Raw genomic sequence first — 17032 nt, 5'->3', positions numbered from 1 at the left:
TAAATTTGGCTTCTCGATTACTTAGCATCTTTAATTGATAAAATTTCAACACCCCAACTCACCATTAGCGGTTACTTTATAGACAAAAATGTACTACTAGGATTATTTAACGACCAGAAGAAGTCTTGCTTTAAAATGCGTACTAGTGTTATACATAATTTGTCATACTACAATTTCGAGCAACGAACGTCAAAGATAATGAAACCTTCAAAACAAGGCACTTTAAAACATGGCTTCATAACTCTGGGTAGAAATATTTCAAACAATTCTTGTGCAAAAACTCAAAACTATAAATCTAATCTTAACAAAAAAAAAAGTTAATTAAGGAGAAAAAAAAAGAAGAAGAAAAGGCAACAGCAGCAGTTCATGCATCTAAATCATCTCAAGATCAAAAGCCTCGCCTTGGTCTTTCCTCTGCAACATTTACTCTTATCGCTCTCCCATCCAGGCTCTGCAACAATAGAAGATACTTGTAAGATGGTTATAAACTGGGAAACCTAGAAAGTAGATTTGTGTCTTTGCAATACCATCATAGCCAAGAGAATCCATTTCTTATATGGAAAATTATATTCCTCCAAATTCTAGCATAACTTGTTGAGAAAACACTCTAAATACCTGTCCGTCAAGAGCAGCAATGGCGTCATTCAATTCAGTCTCTGAGGACATAGTCACGAAACCAAAACCACGTGAACGGCCAGTCTCCCTATCATAGACTACACGAGCCTCCAGTACCTTACCATGTTCACTGAAGACCTGCTCCAGTCGAGCATTATCCACATCCCATGGAATGTTACCGACATAGATTCTAAAAGCAGGTTCATACACACGAGGGGGTTGGTCGAAACGTGATCCTCTAGGAGAAGCCTTATTAACAGTCAAGAGCCTTCCATTTAGATCCTGTTTAAAACACAGAAGGCAACCATGAAGTTAAGTACAAACACCAAATACAACTTCAAAGCACATTGATGAACAGGTAAAAGAAAATTGGAGAATACTTGAGATCAATACATAGCCGAGTACCTATTACTTTCATCAAACAATCTCCTAGGACAAAAAAGAAAGTGAAAGAGCACACACATTATAGATAGATTAAGTTGTTCTAGTCAAATTATGAGCTAAAAACAAACAAAGGTACCTTGGATATCATAGGAAAAAGTAATTAATAATACACAAGCTCAACAAAGTTGCCCTAGCATTTATCTTATCCGTTTATTGACAATTAAAAGATTCCTAAGGTAATGAAAGTTGTAATTGAAAATCAACTGCTTTTTCTCTTCTTTCTTAGTGTTACCCAAAGCATGCTTGCATGGTCAAAGCGAGGATATTTTAACATTAGATGCAGGATACCATCAATAGGAAAGAGGGCTAGTCGTGGCTAAGTCGAAATAGTTAACTTGGTTTTAGCAAGCATCCATTTATGGGCACAAATCAAACAAGTAGAAACACAAACTTTACACCCTTGTGAGAATCATGGTACACAAACAACAGATGTCTCTCAGAGACGTAAGAACAACAAATGAATAACTTGTGGTTTTTCTAGTTGATGTCAACATGTAGAATATAACGCATGCTGACAGGAGTATTTGATAGGTTAGAACTTCCACATTGATATCTTTATTTTCTTTTTTTTGGTAGGGGAGATATGAACCCTGGTCTTTGAGGTTGGGGGATCATGCACCAAATATTGAGCCAAATGCTTGGGTGCTCCATATTCATATCTTACAAAGAAACAAACTGTGAAAATATGTACCTTCACTATGTATTTATCTTCCTAAGGATACAGTCTGAAAGCCCTGTCTCTGGTAATTGCAAAAGGGTCTCACAGCCATTCCCTTTCTATAACTGTTATATTCTAACCATCTATCATACATTTAATCAAATCTAATAACTAACCAACCTGACATTAAAGGAATTATGGCAAGGAGAAAAACAAAAAGTTCAAGAAATCAGATAGCCAGCCTGAAATTGTCAATGACTAGCAACCTAATGAAAGTTTATCATAAAGAGTGAAGATAAAAGTCAATGCAAGTCAAAAGAAATAGATCAAAATGAAGCAATATGCCCTTAGACTTGTGGCATGCTTACTTCCAAAGAGCATTCCCTTTGAATAGATAAAAGTTTAAAGCATATTCACCACACCATACTTATTTCTTAATTGTCAATTCAACCAAACCAAGCAACATGAATCAACAATTGATGATAACTTCCCCACCACATATAGAATTAACAAATAACTGAGATAGAGGATAGCTTCTGAAATGAATACAAGAGCTTCCTACAAATAATTATCTTTCCACATAAGGCTCAGATAGATACATAATAGCTTATATATTATACTTGTACATTCCAATTTCCTCATTTATTATCAAAGATATTAGTCCAGCAATAGAAAAATGTAACCAAAACAAGTAAAAAAAAACCTTACATAACGATTAAACAGTTCAGCAGCCTTCTCAGCTTCCTCAACGGAACTCATAGTTACAAACCCAAAGCCACGACTTTGCTCAGTTTCCCTATTGTAAATAACCTGCAACCAGAAAAAATCTCATCAAAATAAATAAAATTTCAACAGTTTTTGACCCAAAGCCAATTTTAAAACGGAAAACTTCTCTTAACCTCAGCAATTTCCACGGTTCCAGCTTTCTCAAAGAGCATAGCCAAACTTTGACTATCAACATCATAAGGCAAATTCCCAACAAACAATTTAGCTTCCTCAGGAGGTTGAATAGAGTCCTCTTCTTCTGAATCACCACCCTGTCCTTCAAAAACTGCATCCTCACTTTCCTCAGGATCCCAATCAGACAAATTTGCTTCAGCCCTATCACTTTCTTCATTTTCCCACGTTGATTCTCCTTCTTCACTTTCAGTTTCTTCCTGGACTTGTTGCTCTTGCCCATCAATGGTTATGGTGGTGTCATTTTCTTCTTCTTGCTGGGCCCAATCTGAAGTCTGGGCCACAAAGGCAACTAGAGACGGGAAATGGGTTTTTGTTCTGAGTGCTGAAAGGGATGGAGAACGGGAAGATGAGAGGAAAAGCTTGATGGATTTTGGAGGGAGTGAGAGGAGAGATGGAGCTTTGGAAGAAGTGGAGAAGTGGGAAGAGAGAGAGACGAGGCAAGATGAGTCTGCCAGGGATATGGGTTTGGTTACAGTAGACATTTTGGTTGAAGAATTGAGGAGGAGATACAGAGAAAAGAGAGGGTTTAAGAAGAGGAGGGGAAAGGATAAGGGGGCAGACTGGAGAAAGGAGGAGAGGGTTTATCGAAAAAAAGGAACAATTATCCTACTCTCCATTAAATGGCAAATGGGGAAGTAGCGTTAACGGGCCAATATGGCCCCGCACTTGTGGACTTCTTGGATGATTTATGGGCTTTTGGATGTTTCAGTCGGGGCCATCTAACTTTTGATAATACCTATATATGAAGGATGCAAATAAGAACCAAGCTACATGGTGTTATACCCATTTCCACCGTAGTTTGCAAGGTCGCAGGTTGGCTGAGGTGATTCCTTCAATTATGGTCCATCTGTCCAAGATTGATCCCGTATTTAGACATGTGATCCAACGAGTAATTAACTGAGCTAATCTTATCGGGACATCTTTCATGTACTTATTCAACATTATCACCAAGCAGACCTCCTAGCTTCCATTTTCTCTCCTGTCAAGTGTATGAAGGATACTCCTCTCTCTCTCTCACTCTCACTAACCACATTTGTTTTTAGAAATACAGACTCTCCCTTCTTATTACCTTTTATAGACTTAGATATGAAAGATGCCAGTCGGACAGTCTCTGATCTTAGTGTCTGTTTTGCAAGAACTGCCCAATCAAGTCATCCAAAACTTTGGCTTCCGCCCACCTGGAAGAATATCCATGAAGACTGCGAATTGGAGATAAGAACCAAATTATGTGCTCAGCTGTTTACTAACATGGACAGTCCTTATCAAATATCCAGGAAGGTCCGACTTTTGTTTGCATTTGTTCTGGCACTAACAGAAGTAAATGTTCCTCTGTTAACGTGTCAGTTTTGGCGCAATTAGTCCCTTTTTGTTTTTTTTCTGAATATCTGGAGTATAGAGTTTGTAAGTCTCCTTACAGATTATTTCCTTGATTATCACAGATACAAAATCTAAGCCGATAAAACATTAATGAGATCGTTTCTTAACACACACACAAAAAAACAAGGAAAAACCAGAAAACCAAGCTTACACAAAATGACAGGAAAACATCCATGTAGTCAGATCGTAAAATCTATACTACACCAGACATTTTTCATAGACAATCGAAACCATGCTTGCTTCAAGACACGGAAAATCAAGTGGTGCTGGTTTTAGAGGCTGCAGATTGGCAATGCACTAATTCTCAATAGAAAAATACTATTTCTTTTGTATTGCAGTCACCCTGAAGCATGAGTGTCAGAAGTCCATCTTTGAAATTGTATATGAAGTTCTCCTTGTTCTGGTTCACAGCACAAGATTTTGGTTTTGTCTTGGAATAGGCTCCGAAACGTCCACGTCCTCTCATGTTAACCTTTATCTTACATTCTGATTGGTTGTTTCCATAGTTCATGGCTTCAAGTGCTCCTCCTGAGTTGTACATGTCGAGCAATCCAATTGGAGCAAAGCGAAGATACTCACCAAAAACCTGTGGAGTCATGCCTCATTCTTTTGAGTACTTTGTTTCAGATTAGACGCAGGCATTATTCCTGAGAAAAAAGGATGTGGAGAAGTACTGACCCTGATAGGAGAAACAGTAAAGACTTCACATTTCAAATGCTCCAAGGCTACTTGAAATTTTGTGTCCCTTAACATTGTCTTAAGGGATTCTACAGTACATAAACTCTCAATGATTACGCTCAAGAGCCATAAAAGACAAGTGGAATTGAATACTGAGATTCGAAATATGCCAAGAGGGTCTTAAAAGGACTACCTGAAAAGAATGCATACACTGCACAATCTCCTCTCCAATTCTCACCTGCAACCTCTTCAAGTGAATCAGCATCCATGGCACATACAGACCCTGAGATGGGTGTTCCTGATCCTGGGACTGGCTTATATATACTACCTCTAACTGGCGGCCAAACTCCTGCTCTTTGGCAGTTAAAAACACCTATAACCCCTGATAACTTGTTCAAATTCCGAATCTTCAATAGACTGCAACAAAGATAGCAAAGACCATCAGAAAACAATTGAAGTTAAAGCCCAAATTAAGGTAATATATTCTTCAAGAGTGCAACTAGGATTCTTTGCTGCAACAACTTAACCTATTTCCATCTGTGACCGGGTCATTGAATAAACAGTCTTGGGTTGGTCGGCCAGCATGTCTAGCTCTAAGGATAGAGCCATCAGGCAACACTAGCTTCTTGATGATGTCAAAATTATTACTGCCTGGCTTGTCACTGGAGGAGTGAAAATCCCAACATTAATTTCAGTAGATAAAAATATTATGATAAGTAGATGAGAGCTTTGCACTTGGTAGTAGTGGCACACCTTACATACACTGCAGAACCACTCAAAGCTCTTGCTGCACCATGGAATTCTGCAGTAAAATGGTCGCTCTGAAATGAAGAAACAAGTACATTACTATGTTTAGTCCAGAACTCTGGATTCTATGTGCTAAAGCATTAGAAATCCGATTGAAATGCACTATTCTTTGGATGAAATGGCAATTTAAATGGATATGCATCCATCTGTTATTCATGGTTGTATGATGGAAAGACATTTATGCATATGAGTATGAACCTACGTAAAACATATCCCAATCTGGTACCACAATGTCCCCTAAAATAAGAGAGTTAAAAGCGGCAGCAGCAACATGTAAAGTCTGAAATGTTAGCCCATTAGGCATGAAATCTTCAGTTGCTCTAGCAGCTGCAGCCTTCTTTGCACTGAAAGTAACCAAAAAGTATATTGGAAAACCAGATATCATTTTGTTTTGTAAATCATTTTAAAATTTGCATAAACATTTTGGCAAACCTGTAGATGAAGTCGCTATTCAGACTCATGGAGCAGATTAGGTTGTTGGCATTGAAGTTTTCCATAACAGAGTCCTCAAGGGCTCCTAGGTATTGTCTAGTCAGTGAGACTCGACCACCATAACCAGCACCAAGGAGTTCTAATACATTCTGAACATCCACCTTGACTCCATCAACACCACAACTTGCTAGGTAGCTGTTATAATCCTTGTAAAAGTTGAGAATTTTGGATGGATCAATCAGCCCAATTCCCTTTTCCTGAATCTTGTCAAGGGTTGGGCATATAATATGGCTCAGATTACCAGGAGATTGAACTACAGCTTGAATTTTGGGGTTGTATTTTTTCATCACTTCAGATTCTGGGAGCACTCCTCTCCAGTAGCCAACTGAAGCGTGCCAAATGTATACATATCTGCATTATTGTTAATTCTTCTCAATTTAGTCTTACTGCCATGAATAAGAAGAACTATCAACAGCTTGAGAAAAAAACCTCACTTCAGTCCATATTTCTGCTTGATAGTTTTGATAAAATCTCGGAGATTATTCCCTAATTTATCCAAGCTTGAGCCCTTAAATTTTGCATTTTCCTCGAAATTAAGTAATCTAGCCAATTCCCTTAAATCAACAGACGAAATGAGGTCAGCTAATTGATGCAGACAAGATAAACAGATATTCATAGTGAAACTGTTCAAGTAATGTCTTACTTTGTTCTGTCCTCATCGTAGCTAGGCACAAGATTTTGCCACCCTTCATCAATGGTCAAAAATTTTGGAGGACGACCTCCCTTTGAGAAACTTTAGAGGAAAGCCAAAACCAATAAATAAATAAGATTAAGAATGAAGCACTGAATCCAAATTAAAGTCCCAAGAAGTATCTAACTGTTTTATTACCTTTCAAGTCCCTTTATTATTCCTTGTGGACCAACGTTAGTATAAAATGCATTCCAGGTGTTCCATCCAAACCAATCTACATGTTCAGGCAGCTGCCAGGAAAAGTGGCAGAAAGTTTCATCAATAAAGTTGTCAAACAAAAAGATTTATGGAAAACAAGGATGTATTGTACCTGCTTGTTCTCAATGTGCCTGAAGGTACCCTTATGCTTCTCCAATATCCTACAAGCAATTGAAAACATCAGAAGTCAACTACCAGTACAAAGCTTCATATATGATATTCAATGAAGTTTTTTAAGCTCAAATCAAACAAACTTGATAGAATCCCTCATCAGCTTTAAAGGGTTGTCCCCCGAATTCATAAAAACTGGCTCCGTAATCTTGGTGGTTTGAACATCAGGATCTCCTGAAGCAGTAGGTAATCGACAGTATTAAGCAGGAAACTCATCTAAAACTGAGTATAGCATCCCATTAAACTCAAAAAAATAGATAAATGAGGGGGAAGTTGACCGCTTTCAATGCAAAACTCTAGTTCGTTGTCAGGTGTCCCTTGCAAAGTAGTACGAAACTGTCCATCCAACACCGGTAGTATTAGAACATAGAAGGTGTTCTCAGTATCTTGGATGTTAGTCTCTTTTCTTGCTTCCAGGAGAAGCATTTGAGTTTCTGCAGGAACATCACAGCCCGATGTTCCGAAACATGATATCATCCACCAGATTTTGAACCTGAACATACACACACCAATCTGTGTCCCCTGCAGTATCAATATACACATGAAAATATCAGACTTACAGAAAATATCATATCTTTGCTATAAAAGAACAATGTAAAATTAATTATACTCATAAAGAAATGTAAGACAAAACGGTTGTAAAGTCATGGTTGTGATGCTTTCGGGGAGAGGGGGGCGGGGGGTTTCTTTTAACAGCCAGCTATAAGAAAATTACTAAAAACAGCAAAGAAGAAAAGCAGAAGAACGGTAGACATATACTGGAGAACTCCGAGAGTGAAAACATGACGAGAACTTGAACTGGTTGCAGTGGCTCCAACGAAAACTGAACCATCCCTTACCGGTGTAACCATGATGTTACCAGGCACGTCAGTGAAAAGAGCCCTTCCACGCACCATGAAGGAGCCATCTTGGATGCTTGGCTCGGCTGTGACCATGATTTCTTCGTTACTTCCCATGGTTTGCTAGAGTTGTTTCACTTTCTGGAATGAATGCTAAAATTGTTTCAGATATTGCATGTTCAACTGGGACCGCATATATAATATATAGTATCCGAGTTAAACCAGGATGAGACGAAAGATGAACATGACTACAAGGAAAACGGCACCGACACGTTCTCTAGAAGTCTCAAACTAGAAACTTGAGATTTATTAAGGGAGAAATCCAAAGCTGGCATGAGATTGTGGAATCTGGGAACCAGGAGCTGGAAATAAAAAAAATACTCAGGAGAAAAAGTGACTACTGTCCTTCTAGGACACAGCAGATGGCCATGGAGATACAAGTGGCGCCATGGAAATTCTATCCAAAGAGGCGGCAAATTCAGCAAGGAAACTTGTCACTCCTGCTGCAGATGCCACTGCCAACTTTTATCTTCATCACTTTTTTTTTATTTTTTAGTTTTAAACAAAGAAAACAAAAATCATTGCTGTTGCATTTGAGATTTCCAGTTGTAACCTCGTCTTAATCATTGCAGGTTCGTGCGGTTTTCTTAGGTAAAGTTACTTGGATCAAGTTCAAGGGCGGACCTACCTTAGAGGCAGTGGTGTGACTTACCGAAAGTTGCTTACTTGTTATATTATTAATTTAAAATTTTATTTAGTTAATATATTAATAAATTTATTAATATTTTTATAATTTTGTAAAAAATAGGATAAAAATTTTAAATAAAAATAGATTTATTACAAAATAATATATATATTAATATTTAAATATTATACGAAAAGACAAATTTACTTTTTATAATTTTCTGTTTAAAAATTCAAGTCTTACCTTTCTTGATTCTTATTGTGTTTTTCATTCTTTCAAAACAATTCATCTAAACTTCAATAGTAAGTAATATTCAACTCAAATTAAGTTTTTAAATACATTATTTTTAAATATTTTTTTGATTAATTTGTTAATTTGGGTTCATAATTATAATCTAGTTAATAGATAATAGTTTTGCATGTCAAATAATATCTTGAAACTATGAGTTTGTTTTATTTATTTTGTAATTATATTGTTTGATTATTTATTTTTGTACTTAACTTTATGTGGTTTGTGGATGCATATAATTAGTTTTGATCAATAATAGAAATTTGTGAAATTGTTAGTTGTTGAACCTGATAATTTGTTATGTAAGATTATATTTTATTTAGTTCTAATAATTTAGTTTAAATTACTAAAAAATAAGTAGTAATTTTTAATAGGTTTTTAGATATTATTTTTTTCAAAAGATATTTTCAAATACAAAAAATTATCTTACAAGATTTAAATTTTGACCAACAATAGCATAATTCTACTAATAATGATATTCAATAATCTTTTAAATAAAATCGTATCAAATTTGATCTAATTACTCTTCTGACAGATTCTAGATTGAAAAAAATTTGATTATTATTTATTATTTTAATTATGACACTAAAATTTTTTTTTGAATCCACCACTAATTAAGTTCAGAGGTAAGCTTTGTACAAAGTCTATTAAAAGTGATTAAATTAAACATATAATCGAAGATTAAAAATGCCTTCTTACACATATAAGCTTACAAAATTTGGAAACATTTTAATAAGCTTTGATATCATTTTAGATAATATTTTATATTGAGAATATTCATGAAACTTGACTTAAAAATTTTTATATAAATACATATGTGCAAATAATTACATGAAATTTTCAGAAGTAAGTTTGGAAGCAGGACTATAGGCTAACAAAAAAATTTATCACTGCTTATTTTTGAGAGTAACTAAACTTTCACCTTAGAAGTTAGAACACCATATTTATTCTCTTTAATATATATTCATGATGCAAAGATTAAGATATATCTTGTAGTGACCTTTGTAGTCATCTTTGGTTCAATGACATAAAAATTAATGACTTTCTCATACAAATAGAACAAAATACAATTACTTTTCCTTTGGAAGAGAAACCAACTGCTTAGCATTAATGAAGCTGTATCACATCCCCTAATGTTCACAAATGAATTATTTACAAAGAATCTCCTGCTTAGCTGCTTCAAAGAATCAGAGCATGCTTCTCCAATGCAAAACTCAAGTTGACATACAACACCTCCATGGTTCCTCCGTGAATGCTTGTCACCTTACATGATAACTGATAACTCAAATCACGAACTCCATATCTCTCAAGTTGCAATCACCTTGCAGATCAACTGTCAATAATCCATTCTCAGCATTATAGATGAATTCCACTTCCTTCGCATCCACCGTTCAAGACCTTGGCTTTGTGCTTGAGTAGGTTCCAAATCTGCCACAGCCACGTCCTTTGATTTTTATTATGCATCCCGACAGATTCATTGTGCAATCCATAGCTTCCACTGCTCCTCCTGAATTGTACATGTCAAGCAATCCTATGGGAGCAAAACGAACATCCTGACCAAAAACCTGTTTAACATGGTTTATTCATTAGATTTGACGCAAACAGAATTCATCAGAAACCAGAAAAGTGGTTGATTTACTAACCCTAATTGGGGAGACAGTATATATTTCACATTTAAGAGTGGCCAATGACACTTTAACATTTCCCTTCCTTGGCAATTTGGAGAGAGATCCTGCAATTGACAAAAAATGGTAAATATTGAGATTTTGATTTCTGATTCAGTTTTCCCAGTCAAGTTGAGGTAGCCAAAAGTTAACCTGAATTGAAGGCATACACTGCACAATCTCCATTCCAATTTTCCCCTGCTACCTCTTCACTGAACTCAACATCACAGGGACTCATGCTGCCTGAAATGGATGAAGGTGTGCTTGTCAGGTCTCCGGTTGCTTGTTTCATTGGCCAACTTCCTGCTCCTTGGCAGTTGAAAACACCAATGACTCCAGATAATTTATTCAAGTTCCATATCTTGAGAAGACTGCAAAAGAGTTTATATATGTGAAAAACTATTGAAATGAAGTTTGTTATAGGTTAAAAGACTTTTTTGTTTCCTTTTCTTGTTCCCTTCAGCCAATTTAGATATTTACCTTTTCCCATCCATGACAGGGTCTCTGAATAAACAATCTCGAGTAGGACGGCCAGCATGTCTAGCTCAAAGTATAGACCCATCAGGCAACACCAGCCTTCTAAGGATTTCAAAATCATGATTCTCTGGCTTGTCACTATAATAATAACAGAAGAAAAGGAACAATGGGAAAAAGAATGTTTAAGTTATTCTCTATTAATACGAGAACAAGAATATTGAGATAAATAAAAATAAAATCATAAGTTATTGTGGCTAACCTTACATATACTGCACACCCGCCTATTGCCCTTGCAGCACCATGGAACTCAGCTGCATCGTGTTTGCTCTGCCATAAATAGAAACAAAAGCGTGTACATCAGAATCTGCAACTCTGGTTTTAAGCTTCAAATGCAAAGAGCAAAAGCATTAAGCACTACAATTGGATTCTAATATGTGATAAGAGCTCTATGTCTATATGAATTTAACTTTTCTGCTTTCTGTGTTCAAGTGTCTGGAGAGGCTTAAGTTTTGCAAGTAGAGCAACTATGAAGACTATTATGAAAATATTTAATGTGCATTTCACAAGAATGTGATTCAATAATTATTGTCAATATAAAAGGAAAGCATCCTACATGGAACAGTCCCAGTCTGGCACCACAATCTCCCCAAGAAGTAGAGTGTTAAAAGCAACAGAAGCAATATGTAAGGTCTGAAATGTTGGCTCTCGTGGCATGAAATCTTCCGATGCTCTTGCAACCGCACTCGTTTTTGAACTGAAATTAAACAACTTCTTATCAGTACCTACATTTCAATTTTCCAACTTGCTAAATATTTTGATTTGATGTTTAAAAAATGAAAAGGAGCAGGTTTACCTGTAAATTGAGTCTGAATTGTGACTCATGCAACAGATTAGGTTATTATCTTTGAAATTTCTTGAAACAGATCGTTCAAGGGCTTGTTGATACTGTCTAGTCAACGACACCCGTCCACCAAATCCAGAACCTAAGGTTTCTATCAAATTCTGGACATCAACCTTGACTCCATCTACACCACTGCTGGAGAGATAGCTATGGAGATCGTTATAGAAATCAAATATTTTCTGTGGGTCAATGATCCCTACACCATACTTCTCCAGGCTGTCTGGGATAATGTCTCTCAGATTCCCTATGATACCAGGTGACTGAACTGGGTAAACAATCTTCGGATTGTACCTTTTCATTGTTTCAGATGATGGGAGGACACCTCCCCAATAGCCTGCTAAAGCATGCCAGACATATACATACCTGCATTAATATATAAATTTCATCATAAAATACTGCAAAAACAACATAAATCTCTTAAGACCAGAAAGATTTGGATGTACAGATTTGAAACCTTACTTCAATCCATATTTTCCTTTGATTGTGTCAATGAACTCATGAAGACCATTGCACCCAGCATCTGATCCTGAACTCTTGAACTTACTGTTTTCTTTGATATCTACTAATCTAGTTGCAAATCTGTCAAACGACAAAGCAACAAGGAGAATGATTAGCAGAGCGAGGCAAATGCAAATGACTTGCATGCATTAGCATTGACAAGGAATGTCTATCAAATTACAAAGAGGACTTACTGTGTCCCTTCAATGAGTGGTTCTCCCTCTTTGCGGTGTAGACACCCTTTTTGAAAAAATAAAATTAAATTAAATTAAAAATTAAAAAAAAAAAAAAAAAAGGAAAAAGAGAGAGTGAACAGGGAAAGATGAGACCCCGCCCCCCCCCCCCCCCCCCCCCTCTCTCTCTTTGCATCATTACGGGAGAGAGGAGAAGGGAGAGTCGGTCTTAGAGAGAAGACAGAGAGAGTGGCTTTAGAGAGAGAAAATGAAGGGGAAAAATGAGAGAAGGAAAAACCAAAGGAGGCTTCTATCGTTACATTTGGGCCTTTTTAAACGACGTCGTTTTGGGCAGTAAAGGGGTTTTGTGCAAAGCACCAAAACGGTGCGTTTTGAGTAAGAATTCCTGGGCTTTGGGAAGCAGACCGGGGGCAGGCTTGTTCACTCCTCCTTTGGCTGCCTTGGGCCATTCTTAGCCCACGAAGGTATGCCCATTTTCTTTTTTGGACTTTTTAGTTGGTCTTGGTCTAGCCCACTTTGTTTAAAATGCATTTTTAGATTAATGCCAATTATTTATTTTTATCTTGGGTTAGAAATCAAAATAAATAGGAAATATAAAGATGGTAGTGATATCGAGAATAATAAATTGTTTCAAACACTGTTGGCTAAAAAAAGAGAAAACAAAAAGATAAGAGAAACTTAAAATAATAAATAAAAAATAGATATAGTCATAAAAAGGTGGGCTTTTATAAATAAAAAGGAAATAAAAGAGAAAGAAAGTATCCATATTTAACTATAAATGAAATAAGCTGGGTATGTAATAGAAATAAAATAATAACTATTCCCATTTATATATATATATATATATAGATACAAAAAAAATATGATGACTTTGTATGGAATTATAAGTGTAAAAGTATAATGATTATTTAGGATCGAGACGATGATGGATATTCATGCAGAATGCGAGAAGTCGCAATTTTGAGTGATTTTTCCTAGGTTAGGAATTTCGATTAGGACTCCATCAGTATGATGGGAGGGTCCAAACTTGGAATTCCAATTGTTCCTAATTTCAACTAAATAAAAAATACAAACTTACCAAATAATCAAAATATATAAATAAAAAAATAAAAAAGTAATGGTGTCAATAAATTTGTTAATCTTAACAATACAAAATGAATAGGATACGTATAAATAATTATGAAATTAAAAAGTAAAATAACAATAAAATAAAAGATAATAAAAATGATAAAAAAAATTAATAAATTAATAAAAAATAAAAAAATTCAATATGAAAACATGATCTTGGAGAATCTCATAAGTATTTACGTAATAACATACATAACGGAATAAAAATAAAAAAAATAAAAGTAGAAATGTAATTTATTTATTCACAATAAATATGTGCACAAAAAAAAAAAGAGAAACAAACATTGGAATTAAGTACATCATATATCATGGTGCATTATTAAATGTCATGGCATATAGAAATATTTTGTATATGAGCAATAAGCCCCGATGATGGGACTTTTCGATGAAGCTTGCGAAAGTGAGTTTCTTCGGTAAACTTTCTAGGTGAAAAGATACTCTCAAATCCCATGAGAGGCTACGGAGAAATATCTTTAATAAAAAGCTTTTGCTTGTATTAGGATTTGCATTCATGAAAACATTATTTTTACTCGCAAACGATTACCTCGATGACGGGATCTACTCGTAAAACTTGCGAATGCGAGTTTATCGAGCATTTTCCCTAAGTGAGAGGATACTCTCGAATCCCACTAGCATGATGGGCAGATTCGAAAAAGACACTCAATAAAAGGTTTTCGTTTGACATCATCTCGATTTTATGTCATGCATGACACGATTACATCACGTGTACGTCAAACACGAGAAAAAAATATCTTTAATTTATAGAATAAAAGATGAATTAAATAAATCAAATTAAGAAAACATGATAATAAAATTAATGGGCCAGGAAAACACATGATTAAATGGTACCGTTCGTGGAACGGGCGTCATAGAGGTGCTAATCCTTCCCTGTGCGTAACCGTACTCTCGAACCCAAACTCTAAATAAAATATATAAACCAGTTTATTGTTCTTTTGATAGACCTAAAATTAATTAGGGATTTCAGCAAAGAGAACAAGTTTATTAGGTAACCAATCACACCTAGGTTTAAAAAAAATTGGTGGCGACTCTTCAAGTACATTTCACGTCTAGTGGTCGAGTTCCCAGACTCGGCACGTTACGACATGCGGAACTCATTTACTGTATCTTGCCATCCATCATCAATGATTAGGAATTTTGGGGAACAGCCTCCATCCGAGAAACTGCCCAGAAACGGAACACTGATCATATTGCTCTTTGGAAGTTTGTGACAATTATAGAGCAATTTGTTTCATGTAGTTTATTGAAATGATTTTTTGAGTTAATTATAGTACCTTTGAAGGCCCTCTTTGATGCGCTGAGGATTGACTTCAGTGTAAAAGGCATCCCAAGTGCACCACGCAAACCAGTCCAAATGTGCAGGGATCTGTAAATCAAAACACATCAAATTTATCAATGGAAAGAAAGTTTATCTATTGACTTGCATAAGTTAAACAGTTTGAGATTAAGTACCTTCTTGTTTTCAATGTGACTAAAAGTGCCCTTGTGCTTCTCCAATATCCTACATAAACACAAAGAATGCAGGAAGGAATTTCAGCTTGTGCGGATATTAAATGACAAATGACAATAAAATGCTCTAAAGAAAATATTGACTACTTCTGTTCTTATTTGAGCATACTTGATGGAGTTCTTGATGAGGTCAAATGGATTGTCCCCAGAATTTATGAACACTGGCTCCAATATTTGTGAGGTCTGGACATTGGCATCACCTGAAGTATCATACAGCAGAGTAATCTTAAGTCTACAACTAAACCAAAATATAGGATACTTAAATTTGGTTCTCATATAGAGATCCAACAAAAATTGACAGAATCACAAACTAACCACTTTCCACACAAAACTGGAGCTCATTTGCATGCAAACTTGTTCGAAATTCTCCATCCAAGAGAGGCAAGAAGAGGATATAGAAGGTGTTTTCGGTGGCTGGATCAGAAGAAATTTCATCATCCACAGCAGACTCTTCTCTTACTTCCAAAAGAAGCATTTGAGTCTCCATGGGAATTTCACTACCAGATTCCCCATAGCGCGGTATCATCCACCATATTTTGAATCTAAGGAGACACAAAAGCTTGTATCCCCTGTAGTGGCGAAGCACAGATCAAATGAAATTCATGAGCAACAGAAAACATGAGACAACATGCAATATACAAGAGAAACAGCAGAGAGATTGTCGTGTTGAAAAAACCACCGCAAGTCCAACATATTGTCACAGATTTTCAAATTTCAATATGCTTCATTAAATTTCTTGCTGATCCCATAATTCCTCGGTTACCGACAAACTATGATAGAGAAACAGATATGCATTGAACATGTTGAGAAAGTTGGAAACTTACTCCTGAACCCCAAGAGTGAAAACATGGCGAGAGCTGGGAATTCCTGAAGTCGCACCCAGAAAAGCTGATCCATGACTTCCCTGAGAAACGATTATGTTCTTTGGAACCTTAGTCAGCACCACCTTGGCCCTGACCATGAGGCAGCCATCTTTGACACAGGGCGTTGCTGTGATTGTCATTTGGATACGGCAATGCTTACAAAACTACACTAGCTTCTAAAGCCAGAGACACCAATGGAAACTTTAAAGGAGATTTCAAGGTAATCAAAATAAAGAAGAAACTAGAAAGAAATGATACACAGACGAGTTTGCCAACGTCCAGAGCCCACCTATTTATGCGTGTCCTTTCTTGGGCTAAAAGGGGAACGTTGGTTTGATGTAAACGTTTCTTATCTCACCCAGGTGTAAATAAAATGCCAAATCGAAGAAGCAAACCGCGTGGTTAGACTTACAGATATTCTTTTGCACGTGTTGGATAATCGCATTGGCTAAGCCTGCGCCAATGGAAAGGAAAAGCAGTGAAGGGAGTTCCAGGAAGTTCAATGCTGAGGACATTTTGCTTTGGTATTGACTCCTCTTCAGGTAAAAGCTTGCCAAATGGTAAATGCCACGTCAACGACACATCATTCTTGCTAAGAATGACCTCCCTCAACAGAGAACTCTTTCTTGTAATTTAATTCCTGCTGTTGACCTTTCATCATATCAAAACCTTTTGCTGCTAATTAGTATTATTTTTCTTCTCACCTTTGCGAAGAATACTTCCTCATTGAAAAAGAAAGAGAAAGAGATTCTAATTGAAAAAAAAAAAGGTGCAAATCAGGATCTAGCAACGACAAAAGAAAACGGGAACTTCACTATTGAATTTGCTTGAAGCTCAAAAGCGAAGGATGGCAATTAATCTGGAAAATTCGGAATAG

General features: G+C 36.2%; 3 protein-coding genes and 1 pseudogene across 4 annotated transcripts in view; all 4 read right to left on the bottom strand.

The window, feature by feature from the left end:
• Positions 1–125: 125 nt before the first annotated feature.
• On the bottom strand, positions 126–3273 carry LOC110417791 (28 kDa ribonucleoprotein, chloroplastic-like). The gene is made up of 4 exons (XM_021430323.2): positions 2617–3273; positions 2426–2527; positions 616–897; positions 126–451 (listed from the first exon to the last, which is right to left on the bottom strand). Exons 1-4 carry the CDS (start codon positions 3157–3159, stop codon positions 389–391), a joined length of 990 nt encoding a protein of 329 aa, XP_021285998.1. The 5' UTR covers positions 3160–3273; the 3' UTR covers positions 126–388.
• Positions 3274–4139: 866 nt separating this feature from the next.
• LOC110418470 (putative galactinol--sucrose galactosyltransferase 2) lies at positions 4140–8196 on the bottom strand. The gene is made up of 14 exons (XM_089783839.1): positions 7838–8196; positions 7370–7613; positions 7175–7265; positions 7033–7081; positions 6861–6952; positions 6675–6764; positions 6466–6585; positions 5972–6382; positions 5742–5883; positions 5486–5553; positions 5260–5394; positions 4926–5149; positions 4733–4821; positions 4140–4640 (listed from the first exon to the last, which is right to left on the bottom strand). The coding sequence occupies exons 1-14, from the start codon at positions 8045–8047 to the stop codon at positions 4359–4361; spliced, it is 2247 nt and encodes a 748-aa protein (XP_089639965.1). The 5' UTR covers positions 8048–8196; the 3' UTR covers positions 4140–4358.
• Positions 8197–9931: 1735 nt separating this feature from the next.
• Positions 9932–16422, bottom strand: LOC110417978 (putative galactinol--sucrose galactosyltransferase 2; annotated as a pseudogene). Its single transcript, XR_016351311.1, has 16 exons — positions 16117–16422; positions 15608–15861; positions 15402–15492; positions 15236–15284; positions 15058–15149; positions 14861–14946; positions 12638–12683; positions 12405–12524; positions 11898–12308; positions 11658–11798; positions 11512–11545; positions 11304–11371; positions 11048–11182; positions 10721–10938; positions 10547–10635; positions 9932–10468 (listed from the first exon to the last, which is right to left on the bottom strand). The product of XR_016351311.1 is annotated as a putative galactinol--sucrose galactosyltransferase 2 (transcript).
• Positions 16423–16969: 547 nt separating this feature from the next.
• LOC110417977 (E3 ubiquitin-protein ligase RGLG2-like) overlaps positions 16970–17032 on the bottom strand; it is a 5559-nt gene continuing 5496 nt past the window's right edge. Inside the window, exon 11 of the mRNA XM_089783777.1 lies at positions 16970–17014. Within this exon, the coding sequence (XP_089639903.1) occupies positions 16970–17014 (45 nt within the window). The remainder of the gene's footprint in view (positions 17015–17032) is intronic.

This window comes from Theobroma umbraticum, unplaced genomic scaffold (genome assembly GCF_002168275.2).
Source record: "Theobroma umbraticum cultivar Fairchild unplaced genomic scaffold, ASM216827v3 scaffold_50.0, whole genome shotgun sequence".
NCBI lineage: Eukaryota > Viridiplantae > Streptophyta > Magnoliopsida > Malvales > Malvaceae > Theobroma > Theobroma umbraticum.
This window is presented reverse-complemented; position numbering and strand designations above follow the sequence as displayed.

What these genes read in the sequence shown, in the direction of transcription:
- LOC110418470 (XM_089783839.1), bottom strand. Translation starts at nt 8,047, where the DNA reads ATGGGAAGTAACGAAGAAATCATGGTCACAGCCGAGCCAAGCATCCAA. An exon ending in AGAGTTTTGCATTGAAAGCG is followed by an intron (nt 7,266 to 7,369) that starts GTCAACTTCCCC and finishes CTACTGCTTCAG; the next exon opens with GAGATCCTGATGTTCAAACC. An exon ending in GGTTCTGCAGTGTATGTAAG is followed by an intron (nt 5,395 to 5,485) that starts GTGTGCCACTAC and finishes TCACTCCTCCAG; the next exon opens with TGACAAGCCAGGCAGTAATA.
- LOC110417791 (XM_021430323.2), bottom strand. Translation starts at nt 3,159, where the DNA reads ATGTCTACTGTAACCAAACCCATATCCCTGGCAGACTCATCTTGCCTC. An exon ending in CTGAACTGTTTAATCGTTAT is followed by an intron (nt 898 to 2,425) that starts GTAAGGTTTTTT and finishes TGTTTTAAACAG; the next exon opens with GATCTAAATGGAAGGCTCTT. An exon ending in TTGCTGCTCTTGACGGACAG is followed by an intron (nt 452 to 615) that starts GTATTTAGAGTG and finishes CTATTGTTGCAG; the next exon opens with AGCCTGGATGGGAGAGCGAT.